General features: G+C 35.1%; 1 protein-coding gene and 1 pseudogene across 1 annotated transcript in view; both read left to right on the top strand.

Moving 5' to 3' along the window:
* The first annotated feature begins 10,695 nt into the window (after window positions 1-10,695).
* Window positions 10,696-24,141, top strand: part of LOC149538668 (Tetratricopeptide repeat (TPR)-like superfamily protein) — a 35,981-nt gene continuing 22,535 nt past the window's right edge. The window contains exon 1 of the mRNA XM_089799997.1: window positions 10,696-11,217. Coding sequence (XP_089656123.1) covers window positions 10,885-11,217 — 333 coding nt within the window. The 5' untranslated portion in view covers window positions 10,696-10,884. The remainder of the gene's footprint in view (window positions 11,218-24,141) is intronic.
* LOC149538669 (indole-3-acetic acid-amido synthetase GH3.6 pseudogene) lies at window positions 12,112-14,486 on the top strand (annotated as a pseudogene).

The following is a 24,141-nucleotide window of genomic DNA, read 5'->3' as shown; positions in this document are numbered from 1 at the left end:
ATAAAAGAAGCTATCTTTTGATCTAATGTGCAATATCTAAATATCATCTCATTAATAGTAAAAATAAAATAGTCATTAGTAATTAGTTATAGCATAGGGCTAATGTGCCTCACAAAAATGCACATTGATCAAATGAAAAGCTTGTGTGTTCAATGTTCATTCATGAAAATTTAGCTAGAGGAAAGGATTTATATCAATAAACTATAAAAAGTGATCATTTCCAAACAAAGTTGCTCCAATATTTAAAGAAAAGGGTTGTTAATGAATAGTATGCAATAACAATAATCTTATAATTAAAATAAAGGAAAAGATGTCATCCTTTTAGATTAATAGAATCAACTTGAGCTCCATCTAGGATATACAAACTTAATAGCATGAAAAATTGATTGGCATACAAATAAATATATCATGGCTTGAAAATAAGGAGATAACAAAAATGCATACCACAAGAGTCCAAAATATATAATTCTTTAGCATAGAGCTCATACAAAGAAATGTGCTAAGGAAATACAAAAGGAAAGCTACATTTTATTTTCAACGTTGAGTTCAAATCAAAAGCATAAAAGGGAGGAAATATAAAGAAATTATAGAATACACATGATGCAAGATCTTATTCTGACATAGTTGGATTCTTGGGACTTTGGTATTAAGAATAGCACGTAGTGAAGTATTCACATATTTAGTGTATAAATGATGGATATGAGTCTAAATTATTTACAAGAGCAAGAAAATCAAACCATATGGAATAATCAGTCTAAATTATTAAATATCAGGTCAGTTTTTTAATGTAAAGAAATCGCTAAATTTTATATTAGTATTTTTCATTTTTCTCTTCATTCAAAAATAAAGGAAAAGTGGTGCATTACAAGTGATGAATGCAACTTCAAAAAAAACAAGAATCAATAATTAAAGTTTTCATGGAAAATGATAATCACTTGTCCAACAAATGAAGTGTTGGTTGAGGGATATTTCAAACTATAAAATGGTAAACAAATACATAAGTGTTCAATGGGGATCTATAAGCATAGAAGTAATTTTTTATCAAAATATAATGTCCATTGTAATCTCTAAAAGAAAGTATAAATTCTTACCTCAAGATCTGAAAGCTAAAAATGGAAAACCATGTTACAGACTCTATCCATAGTGACATGAATTTTAGAGCATGTCTTTTAGCAAGTGGACCAACCCTTCTAAGGTAGGTTTTAGTAACCATGTATATGGAGGGACTTTCTAAATGAAAGAGAATGCTTATTAGTTGACTGACATGGGCTTCCATATTAGCAAGTGAAAGAAAAATCTTCATGTTGTACTAGTTTCAAAATTGAATTCAAATTTGTAAATTTTATTCCATTTCTTATTTAATATCGCTACAATTATTTAAAAAGAAATGCTAAATAAAATAGAATTGACTCAAAAAACCTCATTCTTACTTGGTAAAGGAAGCATTTCATTGCCAACTTCATTATACCGCTCTCTTAGGCATAAAACTTCAACACTTCACCATTTCTACTCAAATGCATATATATTTCTGAGTATGTGTTTTAATCATTATATATAGGAAAACTCAACTTATATACCCATGCACCAAGCTTGGGAGATTTAAAAAGAAATTGGATGGTGGTTTTGTCATCTATAAATGGAATAAAAAAGAAATATGTTTATTTAATTCCACTTTGGAAACTTTGCTTCAGTTTCTTATGTAAAGCTTAATTTATATATTGCTACAAAATTCCCCACTACCTCAAATATGGTAATGGAGCAGTGTTGAAATTATACTTATTATTTCTACTCATCTTTGGAAGCATCAAGTAAGTCTATAGTGTTCATAACTATTTTTAATAATGATTGACTTTTAGATTTTTAAATTATGCGCTTAATCTCTCTCTTGCTAGTGAATTCTTTTTGGTATCATCTTTGCCTATAATTTTAGGCATTCAATCCTTATGCTGCACATATATGTGATTGACTACAAAAAGGCTCTTTGGGCAACACCAATTAGGTATAATAGTAGGGAAAGGTGACCATTTTTTCAAGCACTTGTCAAAGCATCACTCTCTTCACATGAAATAAATTTTTGTCATGAGGTAAGTCTTCATGTAAGCTACATCATAAGATCAAGGAACCCCTAACTTGGATAAGGAACAACCATCACATGAGATGGCATTTATTTTTCATCTCAAAATTAGATACAAAAATTTATTTACCATGTGGTTCACTCCATTCAACTCCTTGTGCTTACTAGCGACATATTTCTACTCAAGACTTTCTCATCTTTCCATGCAATAGTATAAATAACTTGACTATAGGAAATGTTATCTAGACTATTTCTAAAATGTACAAAACAATTCTTATTATGGTGAATGCCATCATTGTAAGCTATATAGTTGATTGAGCATGTGTATATTTTTAGTTTTCATTTTTTATCTTCATGTCTAGCCACATAAATGTAGTAGATTATAAAGATTGATACACAATATTTTCCATAATATAGAATTTGTGTACAAAAAACACAATACATTTTTTTTTGGAAAGTTCATTATCCTTAATAAAACCAATGGGCCAAATACTATATCCTCCTCCTAATACTGTAGGAAATTCCATTATCCTTAGCTGACTCACTACATCTATAATTACCGATGGAATGCCTGAATCCAAAATATACTCCACGACATAGTTGCTACAAAAAATGGTTTTAAGATATTAGCATGGATAAAAAATATTTTCCCAATGTTTCTATAGTCATAAGAACATACAATTTTCATCTTGCCCAATTTGTCTATCTATTTTGAACCTTCCAAATTAACTAGGACTAGTTTGCTCTTTGTAAAAATGGGAGCACCAAGGCTCATGAGAAGATGAACACCATTTCCATTCTCATTCAACTAATGCAACTATTTATCATGTTTTCCTCATACTTCTCTCCATACATCTACCTGAGATAGCCAAAATTTAAAAACTTAAAAATACTATGACTAGATACATATATTTTCATGACAAACAAATATAAAACTCTTAAGATTTTATACCAATATCCAATTATACTCACCATCAAAGTCACATGACTCTGAGAAGATTCAATATTTAATTAAATATTCACTATAGAATAATTTTCTTCCCATGTTTGTAGAAATTCTAAAAAACTCTGTTGATCTCTGATTTCAACAATAATAGCTCCAGGCAAAGATACATCACTTGGCTTAGAGTCTTTTACAATGAGAATATTTTTATTGGCGAGATCTAAGAGTTCTTGAAGAGTTTCCATATAAAGTTATTATTGAAATAGAAGAAATCAAATAATCAACATGAATCAAATATTAATAATCCTATCACAAACTTAAACACTCTATCCTATAGATAAGCATTCACATTTCTAGCATTAAGGTAGATATAAAATCAAATAAAATTTGTTTGTAGAGCCTTTTAGAAAGAAATTGTGACACTTTTTTAATAAAATAACCATAGCATAACTTCCTAGTCTAGACCCCGCTCCATTTGCAAAAAAATCAATCCACGAGAACATCTTTCTTAGAATTCTCTAAACTTTATATAGCATGAATGAGCTCTGATCTCTACAGATCTAACCTACTTCATAGATATGAGTCAAATGCAAACAAATTACTTAGATGGATATATGAGAAATTCATATAATTTAAATCTCTCCACAAGAATATATGAAGCTCCCTCTACATTTAAGGATTGACTATTTCTTATCAATTAGTAGGTAAATAAAGAAGTCTATTCTTTGTAAGGGATGCATCTAATTATCAGAAAGGACATCTAAAAAATTTATGTTGCTTCAGGATGAACTATTCAAGCATATTTATAAGGTTGTCACTCCAATTATCAATTAGCTAAAGCTAAATAAAAGAATTTGAGTTGGTAATCCCTGCAGCATTGAATTGAGAATCTCATTGTTAGAATGTTCTAGTTGAGCTAGTTTTCTTGAGCATTAGGTGAATAGGAAGCTTCTAAATTTTATATATTTACATGAAACTATTTTTGGATATATTTAGTATGCACAAATGAGAAAATGCTCATGGTGACTATAATATTGTACTGTTATTCTCATGTTCTCTCCATCTTTCTAAATGGAGTACGCTTTTTCTAGGAGAATTTTACTGCAAGCTAAGTTGATTAAAATTACATGTGATGGAGTTAATTCTTTGTCAGGGATGCATTTAAATATTATAAAGAACATTTTAAATATTTGTGTTGCATCATGATGAAATTTTCAATCATGTTTACATGGTTGCCACTTTGATTATCAATTAGCTATAGCTAAAGGAAGAACTAGAAAAATTCAACTAGTAATTCCTGTAGGAGTCAATTGAGAATCTCATGACTAGAAGGTTTTAGTGTAGATTTTTTCTTGAGAATTAGGTGATGGCATATCTTGTAAGTCTTTTATATTTGCATGAAACTATTGCTGCATAATATAGTGTATGTAGTTATGAGAAAAAATGTACATTTGGTGACTTACATCCATACAAATATATTTGTCCCCTCGGAAAACTTTCATAGGGAGACTAATTTACACTCACCACAGACCAAATTGACATCTACAATCTTTATATGTTCTTCATTTTAACTATTTTGTTATAGAGGAAGGGATATCCATGGTGCATGTTTAATATTTGTGATAGATAATACTATTTCTATAAAATGGGTTAGCAAGCAATATTATTTTATAAAATAATGATATAACTCAAAAATAATTTTTGCATGCTTAAGCTAATAGTTGAAAAATAGGTGAAGGATTAGGATTGAAATTTTTCCAAAGCTTATAATAGATAAAACCATAATTACCAAGAAAAAGTAGCTAGAAAATAATATTTGCCACATTAATATCAGTCTTCATAATATTCTTGTGAAGTGCAAAAATTTCATTACTCATACTAGAAATAATGATCATTGGGTGTATCCCCACTTCCTATGAAACAATGAAGAATTGACCAAGTAATTAAAGATGAAATCCCACTTTGCTTCCATCAAGATGCATTTCAATAATTTGAACTTCATATATTGTAGTACACAAATATCTACATTTATTTTAGTTTGTGCATGTGTGTACAACCATAATTTTAAATTATGTGTGGAAACACATGTTCATATCTAAAATTAATCAGGAAAGTATATCTACTAGTTGAAAAGGTAAAATAATTTGAAAATATCTTTGAGTAGCTTGAGTCCAAAACAATATTCCCAAGTAGAATGAAGATCTCCTTGCCCAATTTTAGTGTACATCTTCTATTTCTTCCATCCAATTGTGCTTTTGATTCTGCAACCTCATGATTAGAAAATATCAGAAGTATAACACTTTAAAATAGCATAATCATAGCTCATCAAAATCTATGCTTAATTGGCATTGCATTCCTAGCAAAGAATAGAGGAGACAGAGTTATACCACTACATCACACCATTTAGCATACATATCCATCAATTATTTCATTATGTATGTGGCATAATTTTGTTACTTTATAAATTTTTTTAAAAATGTGAATCAAACATTCTTTCTAGGGAGTACCCAATGTACCACAAACTTATATAACACAAGCCATTACAACAGAGTCAGGCCTAACATTTTGAAGTTTTTTTTGGTAAGAAAGTGGGAGGGACTCTTTAGTATTCTTAGTCTACAAGAGAAGATGTCTCGATATCAATAAGACGTTTCATCAAAAAATTCTCATGAATCATATATTAAACATTTCATCAAACATTTATCATGCATCCTCATTCAAACATTTTATCAAATGTTTCTCATGTGTTTTCAACATATCCATATTGGGCATACATAACATGAGGGAATTCCCTACAAAAGCATGAGATTCTAAACCACTTCTTACAATATGGTAATGCAATTCCTTACTAATTTGTAGAGCTCACAACTTCCCACATTTGATAAAAAATAGGTGTGCATCAACTAAACCCCTTACCTCTATATACATAATTATAATCTTCGTAGCCAAATTGGAACATATTAGAGCACGATGCTTATGACTTAGAGGAGAAAAAATGTGCATGTTTCTATTGTCAGAAGGAAATGTTTAATGCTTGAAATGGTATGGAGAAATATGTGAGGTGGTCATTTATTACTTCTGCGTAATGCCAATCAATGTGATGAATTTTATGTTTGTCTTCTTTGAATTACAATTAATATGTTCAAAGGTCAAAGGACTATGGATATGAAACTCAATCATTCTCTAGATTATGACTCTCAAAGCATGTACAATTACATGTTAAAAGGGCAATTGAAAATCAAGTATAGTAGTATCCAACGAATGAACTTAAACCCACCATAACATTAATGCTCCAATTCTCTTGTAATTATCTAGATAGATAAGAAGATGAATTTAGAGTAGAATAAAAATGAGGAACCTAAGCAGAATAGAGATAAGGCCGATGAAGTAGAAGATCACATGGTGTAAGAGGCATCACCCATATTTCCAAGGAAAAATGGTTTAAATGCACTTTCTGCAAATGAGGGGGAACACTTGTGTGCAAGTACTGGAAGAGGTAATATGAATGCCCATCGTCAAGAAGGAGCCCTTACAATCCATCTTCACAAGCACCATGTGACCGAGGATATATGTTGAACATCTAAGAAACTTGTTACTTGAAGGGTTTCAAGGTCAAAAGTAAGTGAGCGATTTAATACATTTAAAGTTTGGTGTAAGAATTAAAGTGTGGAAGTAAGATGAACCCAAGGTACAAATATGGTGAAAAGTTGTGTGAAAATTCTAATAAGCTAAAGTAACATCTTAAAGAAACATCAACAAGGGTAAAATTGTGCCAAAAAGAAAAAAAGGATTTCTAAATTTAAATTACTAGAGAGGTGAAAATGACCCTATGCAACTAACATGCATGGAGTGGGTAAGTAGTGAAGGAGAATATTCCATAGCCAAGAATGAAAAAAAAAGAATGTGTTTTGAAAGTAATTGACTATTATAGACATATCATTATCCACACTCTAAACATACTTAATGATTTATCTTAATCTTTCTTATGGCATTTAAAATTGATTATTCAATGACTCCTTGAATTCTTCAAATTTATTTCCATCTTATGAGATTTTGTAGTTTTATCTTGCATCATTCTTTGACCTATTTGTTTTCTCTTGTCTGCCATGTCTTATTTGTACATAAATGGATTACTAAGGCAATGTGATTTATTTGTGAATGAGTAAATATGCTAACCAAATATTTTTTCATTATATAGAACTCCTTAATGTAAACCAAGTCAACCTTTGTTGTGTGTACTATACATATATAAATAGCACCTTGATTTAAAAAGCTAATATATTTTTTTAATGGACAAAATAATATATCCAAATTTTCAAAAAGATAAATGAATTCTAAAATTTAAATATATATTCTAATATAATATATTTTTACAAATATTTAGTAATATGTAAATAGTTCAAATTATATAATCTAATTATTTATGAATTATAATTATTTATTTAATAAACATAAAATAATATATATGATATAGTTTTGCAAAAATATAAAAGAACATTAATATTGTATTATATAAAAATATGAATACAAGTATGAAATGGTACAATATAAAATAATAATAATAATACATAAATTTGTATTATATTTAATATCATAATTTAATTTTTTATAAACTACATTTTTACATTGATAACAATAATGTTTATATTTCATCAATAGAAAAATAGAAATGGAAACATAATTATTTCACTAGATGTTTCTTATTATATAGTATATCAAACATCATAAAGTTATGATTGCCAAATCTATGATGCAATATCTCCTAATTATGAGTATTTAAATCTTATTATTCTTTATTTGGACAAACCTAAGACCTCCCCCATGAGAGGCTCATAGATTACCATTGTGTTGTAGGCTATTGCTTGTTTTTAATTGTAATTTTTAATTAATTTATTATATTATTAATAATTTAAAAATATTATATTTGTTCACTTTAATATTAGATTCATTAAATTTTATTTTTGATCAATTAATAGTTAAAATGTTAATTTATATCTTATTTTTCATTTTTAAGTTTAAGAATGTTTAAATAGTTTTAAATTTATATTTAAAACAATTAATAATGCTGTAGAATTTTATAACAATGTCTTAATTTTCTTTAAAAAAATTAAATTTTTATGTTTTCTAAGTTGGATTGGTTCTACAGTGGGTACTGACCTCCTCACAATTCTCACTACTTCAAAGGCTTTATGAGCATTGAGCATGGATGCCTAGATCCAATGGCTAGTGCTAATAATCAAGTTGTGACGTTCATTCATTCATTCACTCTCATGATGAGATCAGATGGGTTCAATATACATGTGAACCACAACTCATGAAACACATTATACATGTCAATAAGTTTAATAGAAATTATACATTGAGATTATAAAATGCTAAATTGATAGTTTAAATTATTTTGATATGCAGAGATAGACGTGGTGTTTTCCTTTGAGTGCATAAAGGGTTTTTATTTAATTCTTCAAGAGTTCATAGATAGATTTTAAGGAGTTTGAGTGTACATTGAGGTGATTTATTTGAGAGGATATTCAAGGAAGTTAATTGATAATGACGTATTTATGGGAGAAAAACTCCATTAGTGAATAATAAAAGTTATAAAAAGTTAAAGATTATATTAAAATGATAAAGAAATCATTGATCATTTTATTTAGTCATTTGTTTTGGTGACTTAGAATAATGGTTAAACAAGGTCACTAGTGAGAGGGTGCAACTAACTAGCTATGTGATAAAACTACTTTTGTGTGTGGATGATCTAATCCTAATCACTAGGATGACCAATGGTTTGAGAGGACACTTGAAGACATTGGAAACCTTTTCTCAAGAAGTGGGAATGCAAGTGAACGCCAACAAAACCAAAGTGACAATCTTCTCTTTGAAGAGAAATATGAAGCTCCCTCAAGAACGTTTCTTTTTGAAGGTAATCTTCTAGAAATAGTGAACGAGTGCACATATTTGGGAGTCAATCTTCAAAACAAGCTTAGCTAGGAAACATACAAAAAAAAAAGTTCAATGGGGCTGGAAAGTGTTGTATTACGTACAAGATAATTGTGGGAATGTACAAATAAGGGATTGAAAGACCAAGAAAATGTTGCTTTGTTTATTAGTCACCTGGTTGGTCTAGTACGGGTATGAAATTTGGGTTCAATATTATGTCATATTAGAAATGGAGATAGGTTGAAAGAATATAGTAATATTTTATCATTAGCAAACTCAAAATCAAAATAATTGTACCTTATGGGATCTTGCTGGCAGAAGTTGGCTCCTTCCCCTTAGAAGCCAAGAAAATGGTTCAGTTGCTAAGTTCCCTAAAGAAAACTATATTACAAGCTAGGGTTGGCATTGCACCAAAAGATCAACTTGTTAATGCTCAATACAACCACTAGATTTGTAGAAGATAAGAAATAGTTAAGCCATACCAAAAATCCCAAAGGGGAATGTTGGTAGTAAATCCAACAATCCTCCCCTCAACATTACCCAAGGAGATTCAAAATTATGACCGAACTTTGATACCATTGTTACAAGTTAGGGTTGTTGTTGCTCAAAAGATCAACCTATTAATGCTCGATACAAATACTAGACTTATAGAACACAAGAGATGGTTAAGTCATGTCACAAATCCTGAAGGGGAATGCTGGTGGTTAGTTTAACAAACTTAGGGTATGCAAATCCACTGTGACCTAAGTTAGTCACCGAGGAGAGGCTAGATAAGAGAAAAAGCACGTGGATGAAGCAAAACAAAGTGCCCGATTAGTAATGAAGAAATGAAAAAAAATTGTTTGTGAATTTTTATAAGTATTATATGGACAAGGCACAATAGATGGAAAATTTTTATTATATCAAGGAATTTTATCCTATAACAAATCATGAGGAAAAAGCATATATAGGAGTAAATATTAAATGAAGAGCAAAATATGCTCATATCCCAACTTAGAACTCGCTCTCATAAATTTAAATGTGAAACAAGTAGATGACTAGTGCCAAAAGAGGAATGAGAAAATAGGACATGCATATTCTGCGATACAAGAGCTATTGAGACGAAGCACCATTTTGTCATGGAGTGCTTGGTGTACAATGTCATCAAATCCGAATATGCAAATATTTTAGAGGAAGGCAACTTGAACTACATATTTGAGGAAAAATAGCTAGACAAAACTCCAAGCCAAATTATCAAAATCCAAAGTGACTAATTAATCAAGAAGTTACAAATTGCTTTTCTCCTCCCACTTTTACAAGTTTGCATAAAGGTCCATTGGAATAACTTTAGGGTCCATATGGTTGAATTGGCTTTTTCAAAACCCAGATTTGAAAATTTGTGCGTTTGTTTCAAAATTTGCAAAATGAAATTAGCATACGCAGCTTGCAATTTTGCCTCAAAACCAAGTTTTCCAAATTCCTACTAGTAGGCAGGAATTGAAAATCAAAACTTGGTTTTCTTTTTTAAGTAGTGTAAAAACAATAGAATGGACTACTTTTTGAAATTTGCCTTCAACTCCAAGCTTAGGCACTTCACATGCATCTTCCGAGTGAAACAAACTGTTTTAGTAAAATCCAAAAATCGGAATGAAGTTATGCAAAACCTTAATTTGGTTAAACTAAGGTTTGTAGAAATCCAGGTTATTCAAATTCCACCAACCAAACGAACAGAAATGCAATTAAAATCTTTCTTCCACTCATTCATTGAAAAATGGACAAAGGTTACTGTCCCATAGACCATTAAAAAAACCCTCCATATTTCAGCTCGCCGTTTCCTACCGAAGCAACGATCACAGATCCCCGTACTGGTTTGTAAGGCTATATTTGTTATATGATGAAAACAAGATGTTGAAGCCCAAACTTTTGCGGTTTGAAAAGAAAAGAGAAAAGAGGTATGTTGAGGCCACAGATAACCAGCATTTGGGTTAAAACGAAGCGATACTGGTATGCTGCATTGCCTCCCTCGTCTACCTTTTCATCAGAATTACGAAACCCTTTACATAGTTCAACAGTGGGCTGCGGAAGAGGCTTTTCAGATGATGAGGAGGAGGAGAGAGAGAAAGAGAAAGGGAAGAGCCTCTCTTCACGGTTGGAGAGGGTGCCTGTGAACGCTGTTTCGCTAGCATTCCGGAGTTGGATGGGCGAAGGAAAACCGGTTGGCAGGGGCGACATTTTTCATTCCATCAATCGCTTGAGAAGCTTGCTTATGGATCGTCGCGCCCTCCAGGTCTCCTTCCTCCTTACTTTTATTTCTATTTTATTTCTATTTTCCCTTGTCCACATGTAGTTTTCACACTCCACGAAAGTGAGAAAGAAGAATTTATGGGCAAACGTATGTTTTGTTTGCATCAGCGTTTTGAATTTTGATCGGATTGCCAAATTAGCTTTTTTAAAAAATGGCACGCTAAAGTGGAGTTGTGTAGACCAAGAAGCTTATTCAAGAATCTAAACATATGTGAAGGAGAGGTAAAAAACCAATTATGTTTATCAGTACTTTGCACCCCACACAACTAAAGGATTTTCATTTCTCTCCACAATGCCAGGTCAATCAGTATCACTAGTATGCAATATGGTTTGCCAAAGTTTCAAGCTCTACATTCCAAATATAGAGCAACTGGCAATGAGTATAATTTAACAAAATTGAGCTCAACTATTACGTGACCTGTTATACATATATGCAATAGAATTGATGAAAAGTTACTCGCCAATTTCTTGTCAGTTTATTGGCACCAGCATTTTCAGTTGCTAGTTGTTTGAATAGAATGTTGGAATTTTCTGGCTCGTTTCCTTGAAATCCCTAAGCATTAGGTGCCCAGCTACAGTTTCTTTTTCGCTCAGTGTCTCTTTTGCGGTACGATAATATGTGTGGGTGCTGGTACTTCCCAAGTCTGCTATAAGCACCTCGACATTAACTGCTTGTGCTCCATTATATACTCCATCCATCAAAGATAGTTGTCAATTGATTCTGTAGACCAATAAGATATTTTAGCATTTGAGTAAGACTTCTCCAGAACTCTTTCACTAAATTATCAGCTTCCGCCCTGGGGCTAGATTTTCCCCTGTAATATCCAGTATTGAATTTGGGTAGAATCATGGAGGATTTTGATATTTCAAATTCCGAATGAAATACAAAGACAAGACAGTGTCCATTTGGGACATTTGGGGCTGAAATAGGATGCCCTAACTCTGGAATTGAGCAGCTCCACTGTTGAAGCAGACTTCACGCAGCTGGGTGCCTTGCGTTGATTGATTGCTAGAGCATAAACCATCAATTGGTCAACTGTCCCGCTTTCCACAACTGGAGACTTCAGTTTCACTTTGTGTGTAAGAAAAATGTAACGCTAGGCATTGATTTTGACAAAATTGATGAAGTGGAGCCACAAATTGCGATGGACAAAGCACAAAAAATCTGGAGAGTTATGGAGCTCGAGGGATTGACTAGAAGAGCTACGCAGACGTATCTACCATTACTAGGCATTACATTCTTTTTGGGGTGCTCAACACTTCAACGCATACGCATGTGGAAGTGCTTGGTGAGGTGTTGCAGCAGTGTTGTCTCACTGTGGAGGAGAATTTAAATTCAGTGTACAGACAAAGCAGAGCAGCTGACAAATCCGTCGGTCCTCTGGAGATCAAAATAGTTGAAAGCAGGACATTCAACAAATTTATGGATTATGCCCTAAGCCGAGGGGCATCAGTCATATAAGGCACACTGTTGCGTGAAGTTTGCTCCAATAGTGGAGCTGCTCAATTTCAGAATCAGGGCGTCCTATTTCAGCTCCAAATATCCCATACAGACACCTGCAGGCACCGACTGGGAAACCAGTAAATCTTTTTTAATTTTAGAATCTTTGTCTTATTGCCTTGTCTTTGTTCCTTGTCCTTATTGTCAGCAGTATATTGCTATGTATTCCTCATTATAAGCATTAGTTGAACCAGCAAACCATGTTCATCAATTCTTCCAAGAAATCTCTTAAAAGTTCTTATGTTAGGATGGGGATCGACATTGTTCTACTCTTAGTAGCAAAAACTGTTCTTCAGAATAAAATGGCAAACCAAATTATAATTTTCTAGGGAAAAAATTTGGTTAGTGTTTCCCCAATTGCTTCTTTTGGTGAAAATCACAAAAAAAGATAAGATAAATTATTAATGTGAAAATCACAACCAACAAGAGGAACACCAAATGGTGTCTGGGGAAAGAAAGAACAACTAGAAGACAAGCGAAAAGAAAAAGAGATACAACACCTGGGGCCTTGAAGCAAGGAGAGAAGAAAGACAACCAAGAGCTCTCAGCCACCGAAAAGTACCCCAGAATAGAAGGTTGACTATCAGGGCATGAGGGAGTCTAGACCTTCCAGGAAGTGCCGATGCTTCACCTCTGTGAGCATCACCTAGATCCAGTGAGTGTTAAGTATTCTATTTATTCTCATGAGAGATGGGTTTGTGTGAACCACTACTCATGAAACATGGGTCAATGAGTTAGGCTCAAAAATTACACATCCTATCTTGATAGCAACATAACAATTTGACTTGCTGTGGAAAATACCTCCTACTTATCGCTTGATGAGTTTAAGGGACTTTCTAATGAATGGTTCATAAGGCACAACACTTGGTGAAGGTTTTGCAAATGGGGTTGGAAAAAGAGTGGGTTTAACCATGAACGATTTGTAGTTAAGTGTGCTTGAGATGGAGTAGTATTGGGATGGTTGATCTCCTGGGAAGTCCTAGTGCTTCACCTCTGTAGGCATCACCTAGATCCAATGAGTTAAGTATTCCATTCGTTCTCACGAGAGACGAGTTTGTGTGAACCACTACTCATGAAACATGGGTCAGTGAATTTGACTCAAAAACTATAGAATCCTGATTGAAATATCATAATTTCACTTGTGGAGAATATCTCCTACTTATCAGTTGATAAGCTTAAGGGGCCTTCTAATGAATGGTTCATAAGGCACATACTTGCTGATGGTTTTGTGCTGGCAGACATGTATGGAAAATATGGAAGAATTCACATGGCATGTAAATGCTTAAAATCTAAAATAAAAACTTGAACCTCAGTCTCTCAGTCTCATCGTGCCATGATTACAGGCCTGCTGGAGGTATAAACAACAAAAAGTATTGGAAACAAATGTAAATGCAAACCTGGTTGTATTTTTATGTGCACGTTTCACTCTTCTAGGGCACCTTTAGTGTTTCCAACAGCAAATGGAGAAGGAAAAGAATGTTCAACACGAGAGGAAACTTAGTTGGAGATGGGGAGATGGCAGTAGACTCTCTGACAAAAATCGAAGACTTTGGATGGATGAAAAGACTTGGACACACGTCTCCATCTCCAAGATGCGTCTCAGGGGGTGGAGATGCATCTCCCGGTTTCATTACTAATATTTAATCTCAGACTTAGATGACTATTTGGTGTCTGCCCTCCTTAAATGTTAACTGAATATTTGCATATGTAATCAGCAATATTAATATAAATGACAATTTTGCTTTCTACAATTCATGGGTTAAACTCTATTTTAGTTGCTCTCTACATCTGTATGCTATGAAAATGCCCTTATGTAAAAAAACAGTTTGTCTCCTTTTCTACAATTTTTTTATATTATTTTGTAAATCCAAATTTTTTCAGAAAAATCTTATATTTCAGTTTGCTGAATTTTTTACAAATGATTATTGCTGCTATAATTATATCTATCATGCATGCATGGACAAAACACTAAGAAATGCTGTATCAAGAGTTGAATTAAACTTGAAAGAAAAATTGCTTTGATATGCTTAAATGTTTTTCTTGTACAGAAACACTGAATCTAGAAGTCAATGCATACATGGAATTAGGAACATAAGACTTAGAAGGATCGAACTAAGGTTGCATAGAGCTACTACTTCTAACATTAGATACAAGCTATTGGACCATTTGCTTCTTTGTGTATGTCAAAGAAGCAAGTACAACCATTCTGTCTGTAAAAAAGACAGTGGCATTGATTTGGATGACTTCTTTGTCTCTAGTTGTAGGGGTTTGCCTCTCCTCCCCCTGTCACTACAAGCCTTGCTCTAGGGTTAATGTAATCAATCCACGCATGTAATGCTTCCGTAAATGCATGTTCAGTATTCTTGATGATGCTTTCAGTTAGATGCTGGTTCATATTTCTCCAATTCCGTTGAGGCTAATTTTTCATATCCCCCTAAAATCTACTTGTGGTGGAGGCACACATTGTAATGCATAAAGATGGGGTTATCCAACCTTTGCATTGACAATGCATGTTTTTTCAGTGTGTATGTGCTCAAACATACTCCAATTGTATTTGCAACCCAAAGTGCTGTCTAAGATAATGTCAATCTGAAAATTGGGCACCTTAGGACCAAGTTTTTCCACCATGCATCTATAAATTAAAATTTAAAATGCTTAAGCTTCACAAATCCTAAATTTGAACATTTTATTAGAGAAAAAAATATTTAAATTTCAAATTGATGTTCCAAAGAATGCAAATCATAATTTAGCTTAGAAATTTCCTACCATGCATCTATTACAATAAAATTAAAATGCTTAAATTGAAATATTTAAATGTCTAAATCAATGCTTTAATGAATGCAAATGTTAGCTACCCTAGAAGTGGCTTCAGAAAAAAAGATATCCCGTTCTTGAGTATAGATTTCAAAGTCAGTTGCGATCTTTGTTCTCAATTACATAGTTGGCTCCATAGCCTTTTTGATGCTATAGAGGCTTCTCATCTTTGTCGATGTCCTTATTTGTAACCTACTTGAGCACATAACCTGGATAGATGATGGTAAATACCAAGTTTATGCTGTTGAAGCTATTGTTGAACATTGGTTTGTAATTCATGTATTAAACCAAATTTAAATGCTAAGTATCAACGTTTTATTGATTTCATGTTATTCACCTGGGTTACAACTTTACAGACAAGCTAATGATTTAGTGTTTGTAATCATATGTTTTTGATTAAGTAAAATAGGTTTTATAGGGATCCTAAAACCCGAAAGTTTTTACAACATATTTGAAATAGAAATATAAAATAAAGTCCAGCTACAATGCATCTGCTTAACAAAAGCCAAACCCAAACGACAGGCCTGTAGCCAAGAGACAAAAAACCAACTACACTAGAAAAAGACGAGACAAAAAGAAAGCGCTAACTATTAGTTCTCCCTATCAAGAACCTGTAGGGTCTCTGTAGCTTCATTGGCCTTCCGGTTTTCTGCGCCTTCCTAGTCCTGGTTCTAAGCATCTGCTGGATCCTTGGTTTCTTTCAAATCATCCTCAGCCTGTCCAATGTCCAAGCTGCCCTTCTCCATCTTTTCCGTGCCAAATCCAACACTCATCAGTGATTCACCCAGACTACTAATATTCTCATTCAGGGTGTTCAATGTAGCAATCACCTAATTAGCCAAGTTTTGATGGGAGAACTCCATCCTTTGGACTCTTTGTTCAACCTTGGTGATTCTGTCCTCTTGGTTAGCATTGTGTCCTTAGACGTTGTTGTGCCATTGGCTTCCATCCTAGCTTCTCTTCTCTTCATTGTGCCTTTGGTTGCTGCTGATTCTCTGGCTTCCTTCCTAGCTTCTTTTCCCCTTAAGGTCTTCAATTTCATGGAACAGCCATTTGATAGACCGAAAATTGTCTATCATGCTGTTCTTTGCATTGTTCAAAAGATTAAGCTCAATTTCCCTCTTATTATCTAAGATAACGACTAGTGCAGGGTCTATGAGTTCATCAAAGTGGGCTTTGCCATTGTTATCTTCCATCACTTGGAGATTCATTGGCTCCCTGACTATCCCAAATTTCGCGGTTTTCGTGTTAAAATTCCTCCAAAACCTCCTCCTGTTTTTCGTTATCACCTCCCCACTCTCTTTCACCAGAATTTCTATCTTCCCCTCAGACGGAGAAGTAGAAGGGCCAAGGCTTGGAGTCTTTGGAATCTGGTCATTGGTTTCTTCTAGCAGTGAAGCCTCATCTGCTTTCCTTTTCTTGGGATTTCCCGGCATGTCAGCTAAATCCTCCTCCTCTTTTTCACTTTCCCTCCCCTTCTCCTCCTCCTTCTCATTATCCTCCCCCTTCTTCTCTTCCTCTGATTTTGTATCCTCTTCTTCATCATTATCCTTCTCCTCCTCCTGATGCTCAGACTTAGGGGGATTGGGGGGTAAGCCTCTAGGGCTCTTTTTGCAGGGAATGCGGGCAGAAGGAGTGACATTCCTTTCTTCCTTAGGGGTTTTACCTTTAGAGGAAGTATTATCCTCTTCTTTCGATTTTATGCTATGTACATCCTTTGAGTCTGAACTCCCAGTTTCTTTAGATGCATACCCAGTATCACCGAGGGATTTTCCCCTAGTTTGAGTCTTCAGATACTCATAGACCAGGAGGAGTAAACCCTCGTGAAGGGCTAGGTTAGCAGTAGGTTTCCTCTTAAAACCCTCGATACTCTTGCTCATGGAGGTAAAAAGATAAAAAGGAAAAGAGATTTTGATTCCATGCCTAAAATGATTAAGCAAAATGAAATGATGTGTTCTGATCCTATCAAATCTAGGGTCCAGAGACATGTATTCAATAATAACCCTTAAGACATACCTCCAAAACTTTTTAATTGACTCCATCTCATAATACGTTTCCGCCTTGATGAGTTTCTTCCTTTCATCTTCATCCTTCACAAAACCTTTGACAGCGTTAGCCGACATTTTCTTGTCTTTGAAGAAGTTAATCCCTTGCAGAGGGATCTCCGTAACCTGGGCTATCAATTTCACATTGACGTGGTGGGTGACCCCATCGATTTTTAACTCTCCCATTTTTCCAGGAATCCACCATAATCTTAGTTATCTCCACATCAAATTCATGGAGCTTCTCAAGGAATCTTGTGATACCGCCCTTCTCCAGCTTATGCCACACCTTTGGTTTCTTCTTCCAGTTCTCCGCCTCCCCCGACGGCTCCCTCCTACTTCTCTCCCCTACCATGGTTTCCTCAGGTTCAAAAAGCCCCCACCTGCTCACGGTTCTCTTACAAACTTCTGCCTCCTTCAAAATGTGAAACTCGAAAACATTTTTGCATTTATCAATTTTAATGGTTGTATACAAGACAACCCATGAAGCGTGCCATACGTACACGCTATGATGGTTTGGAAAGAGCTTCGCACGATTTTCATTAACTCCTAGTCCGACGTGCAATCTGGCATATCTTACCATTATTAATTTTGGATTGTTTTAGTACTTCCCTGAATGCGGTCTAGTAATTAAATCATTTACTGTCGTTGGAAAGTTGTCGCCGACATGCCACGTCATCGCTGAATTTTTGGCGACTGCTTCATTTACAAACCAATTAGCTGCTGAATTGGCCTCCCTGTACACGTGGCTGATATGGGTCTTGTTGTGATGCAGTGCAAGGTAGGAGAATCCCCAAAGGAGATGTCCTAGCCCCCAACAATTTAACCACGCAATAGAAACACAACAGCAAGAAGCAATAACACAAGATCTGATACCAAATCACAACTCTTTATTCATAAAATAACTGTTACATGCAATTTGCTGGGTTGTAAGGCCTTCTCGGTTACGGCCAAATACAATAGCAATTACAATAACAGTTCTACAAGATCCCTCAAGATCCAATTCAAACCCAAGCTAGTCTAGATCCACACTCTGGTAGAAACCTCCAAGATCTCAACTTGTGCTCGCAAGCCACCAAGCAACCTCCTTGTTTCTAAACCGCAGCCACTAGCTCTTCTCACAAACTCGCAACTCTACCACAATCCTGTTGTAAACTGCCTCACATTCGGCGCTCTGTTCATAGACTCAAGAAAACTCACTCCTCACTTCCTCTTTCTCTTCAAGCTTCTACTCCAAAACTTGATTAGAAATGCTCATATGCCTTGCTTAAATAGGCACTTACCACCCAATGCATGACTTATCCACAACCTTCTAGAATTCCACCTACACAATATCCACAACTTTCTAGAATTCTACCTAAATACAATTAAGCACCACCATGTGGCCCAATTAGAAAATTACATTTCTTTTGTGGATCACAACAAATATTAAATGCATGATTTAATGAACTTTCCACAAACTTCTAAGATGCCACCTACACACCTCGATTAATGGAATGACAACTATTTTTCTTACTTTTCTATTTATGCCACCTTTGCACCTTAAAAATAGAAATTCCTCTTTTCTCCTTTTTCTCTTATTTTATTTTTTAAATTATTTTTCCTTCTATTTTTCGTCACTTTCTCTCTCCTCCACAAATTATTTTGTTTTTTTTTTAAATTTCCCATGCAAGATGCTCTTGCATCAGACTCCCCTGATAGAGAGAAAAGTGTGTCCCACACTTTGATGCCAAAAAGAAAGATCTACAACCATCTTCATCTTCACCAAAGGCTTCCACCTCAACAGGGACAAGAAAACCACCATGCAAATCCTCTACATCTGCATTACTCTATCAAACACTAGAATCTCAACCATCCAATCAACATGCTCACTCCTAGGAACAAACTGAATATAATGCTTCATTAGCAAACTCCCATTCACATCAACAACTAGTGAATCCATACCGACAATAACAAACTCCGCATCAGCAGCAACATGTAGATCTCCATCAACACAGTCCAAACTCATAACACCAACAGTCTCATTGCTCACAACAAGATGCTCTACAACATATTGTTGTGAGGTTTTCACACATCGCCCCAAATCTTGGGGACCCCCTTTTTCTTTTAATCACCTCAGCAAATTTTTGGATTGCCCAAATTTTTTTGACTTTTGAAAATGTCACGCCTTGGCACCTTCAGGACAGATATGGGGAGGCTTAGCTTATTTTCACCCGGTTTTCTTAACTTGATTTTTCAGAGCTATCAATTTTATCCTTAGGCCGAATAATTTTCTAAGTTAATTTCAACTTGGCAGGATAAAATTGTGAATTTTGTACTTAGACGTTTTCTTTTGAAAATTTGGTTTTAATTTTGTAAATTTGGATAATTTTCAAAAGAGAAATTTTTATTAGACTTAAGTTTTTGGGAAAATCTCAAATCTTTTCTTTGGTAAATTTTTTTTAAATTTTGTTGAAATGAGGAAAATTGCAAAAAAATCGATTTTTGGTTCTAAATGCAATTTTAATTTTTAAATTTTAATTTTAGCTTGGCAAAATCGATTTGGTAGAAAATTGCAAAAAATTGGCTTTAATTGGATTAATTGCCTTGAAAACTTTTAAGTTTTTAATGAATTTGGTAATTTAATATTGAAAAAATGGCTTTTGGTTAGCCAAAATCCAAATTTAATGATGTCTTAATTACTAAACCCTCATTAAATGGAAATATTTAACACCCTCAAGGCCATTTAATTTCGTTTTGCAATTGGAGCTAATTGAAAAAATATAAAAGTGCAATTTTCTTTTGGCAAAATTTTTTTTTTTGAGCTAAGTATTTAATTGTGGGCCTTAACTTGAATTTAATTTTTGTTTTTTGTTTTCTCCTAGACCATGTAGGCCAGCTTTATGGAGAAAGAAAATTGGCTATAAAGGGAGTCTCCTCCCCATTTCATTTTCACAAATCATTTCTTCCTCTCCATGTGGGCGAATTTTGTGGAGGAGCAGATTTTTTTCAGACTAGGGCGAATTTTGTGGAGGCGAATTTAGTGGAAGGCAGTTTTTTGCATGCATTTCTCCATTTTCAGACCCTGGCGATTTTTCTTGTGGGCAAATTCTTGTATATTTTGGTGGTTTTCTCCTCCATTTTTGGGCTGCGATTTGTGCCCTAGGTAGCATTTTGGGCAGATTTCAGACTTCATGCTTGGGTGAATTTGAGACAAAGGCAAAATTTTTCATTCTTGGCATTTTATTGAGGCAGATCTGATTCTGATTTTTGAGCAATTCATGGTGAAGGTCTGATTTTTTCCTACTTAGGACTGCATTTTTATACCATATTTTGGCAATTTTTGTTGGGAGAAGAGATACATATGAAAGTTTGATTTTTGCATAGAAGGCAAGTGTTGGATAGTTTTAGGAGTGTAAATTTCTATTTGCAAAAGGATTTGAACTACTTGAAAGTCATATCCTAGGTTCCGAAAAGTCGCTGTAAGTTTATCGGTTAAGGTGAATTTTCATCATCTAGAGTTGCAAAGAGTGCTTAAGCTGACATCCATCTTTCATTCTAGTTTAAGGATTGCTTCGCTTGGTTCTTCTTGCCTTTTGGTCCACCACTCTACCATCCCATAATAGGGCAACGAGCATGGAGGATGATAGTGCAAGTAAGAATCCCAAGCGGGCAAACACTAAGAAAGACAAAGAGGATATGATGTCCAATACTTCCTTCTTCTCGAAAATGAAGAGAATAACTGACACCAATATTTGTACAGTGGACATGATACGGATGAGGGACAAACTGAAGGAAGGACAATCCCCCTTAGCAAAGAGGATTTACAAGAGTGAAATTGTACACGCAGCAGCCTTTTCTCCCACATTGCCTTGTCTAGAATTGATTATGGAATGTGCATCCAGATTTGATCTAAACAGTAATTCCATCATTTTTGATGAAGGGAAGAGAGTGTTGGCTAGCATCGGCGAACAAGCAATTGAAGAAACATTTAACATACCCCAGTACAAGGGCATGACAATTGTAATGATGGATCAAGCAGCTAAATCATTTCAAGATAACCAAGAGGCCTATTACACGCATCTAAAGCAGAATTGGATACGTGAGGGAAGAAAAGGAGTCAACAGATCATCGAGGCTTATAGTGGCAGATTTCAAACCAAAATATGGTGATCTCGTTGTTCTGCTCAGTCGGATCATGGGCCTAGCTCAAGGAATGAGATTTGAAAACTGGATTTACTTCTTCATTGATGAGATTGAGAAAGGGAAAAGAAGGTTTGATTGGGCCAAGATCATAAGTGAGAACTTAGAATTGCAACTCAGAACCATACAAAACCAAATGCAATTCTACATGAGCTCCTATCTGTTCTACCTAATTGCTAGATTGTACAAAAGTCCGGGACTTAAGGCCTTAGAAGAAGTTGGTAGCGGACCGGGGCAATATTTGGTACATGAATGCTATCCGCAACTCCATTTACACAATAACAAAGATTACAAGATATTTTGCGATGCCTTCGCCATGAAGACAGTAAGGGTATTACAAGGGACACCGGCTAAAAGACTTTCATCGGAAGCAGAGACAAGAATTAAGAAGTTTGGGAGTTGGTTCATCCAATTTCCGTAGTTTACATACATTAGAGTGGCAAGAAGTACAGTTTGTCCCAAGAGGCTTCCAAGGTACCCACTCGACAAAGTAGTTTTGTTAGAATTGGCTAGACAACTTGAACACTATGATAGAATATTGAGAAATGAAGAAAAAACAAGCATTTCATTCTCAATCATAATTGGCAATGATAGTTGCCCAAATCGGGCCTCCTTTGAAGCCGCAAAAAAGAAATTGGAATGGTATCATCTAGGATGGTACAGAGCAAGGCAAGGGTTTGACCCTAATAGTCTTATCAAGGCATCTCATGGAAACGAATTTGAGCATGTTCCCACCATAGAAGACTTTTGGGCCAATGCCAAAGATGACTTTCATGTGAGAAAGCTAGCTTTCTCAAGGCTGACGGTGAACATGATGAGGGCTATTAGATGGAGTGGCCTTGATATTTCGGATCAACTGAAGGATGATGGAAATGTGTTGAGAGAAGACTATGATACAGTAAAAGGAACAAAATTGAATCCAGTGGATTGGGATGACCATCAGGATCCTTCCTTGGAAGTAGTTACAAGGGTAGTGGATTTACATACCAAATCGTGGTATAATGAAGGAATCAGTTGGGCATAGGAATGAAGGAAATGGCCAGCAACAGGAAATAATTAGATATGGCAAGAAGAAAGCTTTGGAGGTAGAGAAGGGCAAAGAACATCCAGAGCCTCCAGCCAAGAGACAGTATGCAACGCCATCAAGAGAGAGTATAATTGAGGCTAGAGGCCAAGAGGTCAATTCAAATGATAAAGGGGCCGCGGTGGAGGTGAGCTCTGATTCGGAATCAAGTGGCTATAGTGAAAGCACCAAATACTCCCCTCTCTCGGAGAACCAACAAGGGAATGATATGGAAGAAACTAGTAGAGAAGAAAATGGACGAATCGACATTGAGGCAATAAGTCAGGAATCTGAGGCCGTTGGTGATGCTTTGTTAGTCGAACCAAATCCAAATTTGGGGAGATGCACTGCACCACTATGGTTAAGACAAATGCTTATGCCAAGAGGCGAGGTGGTAACGACCCATACAGCTGAGGACATCCAAGGGTTAATGGAAAAAGGTGATAGCGAGAACCAAAAACAAATGGCAAGAACGGTGGCAAGGGTAATCAGGAGCGACAATGATGATCACCGAAAGGTGCAGATTGCTATTCCAACAGTCAACAAGTCAGTGAATGAGATTGTGGCCCAAGAATATGAAATAGTGGAACATAGCTTGGGAAGGAATACAGGTGATATGGAGTGTGAGGAGGTCCAGGAAGGTATAGCATCGATCAGAGAGAGGTTAAGGAAGGCAAATGAAAGGATAGTAAAGTTGGAGGCCGAGAACAAATATTGGAGAGATAGCCAGCCCATCCAACAACTGTACCAGGTAGCCCTTCCTCAAGACATCGGGAGCAATTCAAGAGAGATATCAGCTCAGCTACACAAAGTTAGGGATTGGATCCATGATGCAATCCAAGATGGGCGAAATTTCTTGCCTTTGTCTCGACATTCCAGTCATTAGTGACCGTTAGAGACAAGTTCAGATTATTCGAAGAAGAGTGGAAAGGTTTCTTTCCCATCAGAGATTTGGCTATTCCTAGGCTACAGGCATTCATTGGGCTACCAGAGGCACATTTGCAAAGGGCCAGGTTGGTTGATGAGAGAGGTTTGAGTATAGTTGAATCTTGGTTTGTTGCATTGACTACCAGATTTAGAACACTTGAAGAGATACATAACGAGATTACACGACACAGTCCAAGCGTCAACACTTCTATTTCAATCATGATGAGCGACGTTGGGGTGGCACTTGATTTTGAGGATATCAGAGAAGAGGATGTCAATAAAACAGATTTCGGATCGAGATTGGATAGGTTGGGAAAGGTTGCTATCAAGAAAAAGCATCTGGGCACCCTTTCCTCTCTCAGTGCTTTTATTGGATTTG

The sequence above is a fragment of the Cupressus sempervirens genome, chromosome 9 (assembly GCF_028749045.1).
Source record: "Cupressus sempervirens isolate cs-2001-9-10 chromosome 9, ASM2874904v1, whole genome shotgun sequence".
NCBI lineage: Eukaryota > Viridiplantae > Streptophyta > Pinopsida > Cupressales > Cupressaceae > Cupressus > Cupressus sempervirens.
This window is presented reverse-complemented; position numbering and strand designations above follow the sequence as displayed.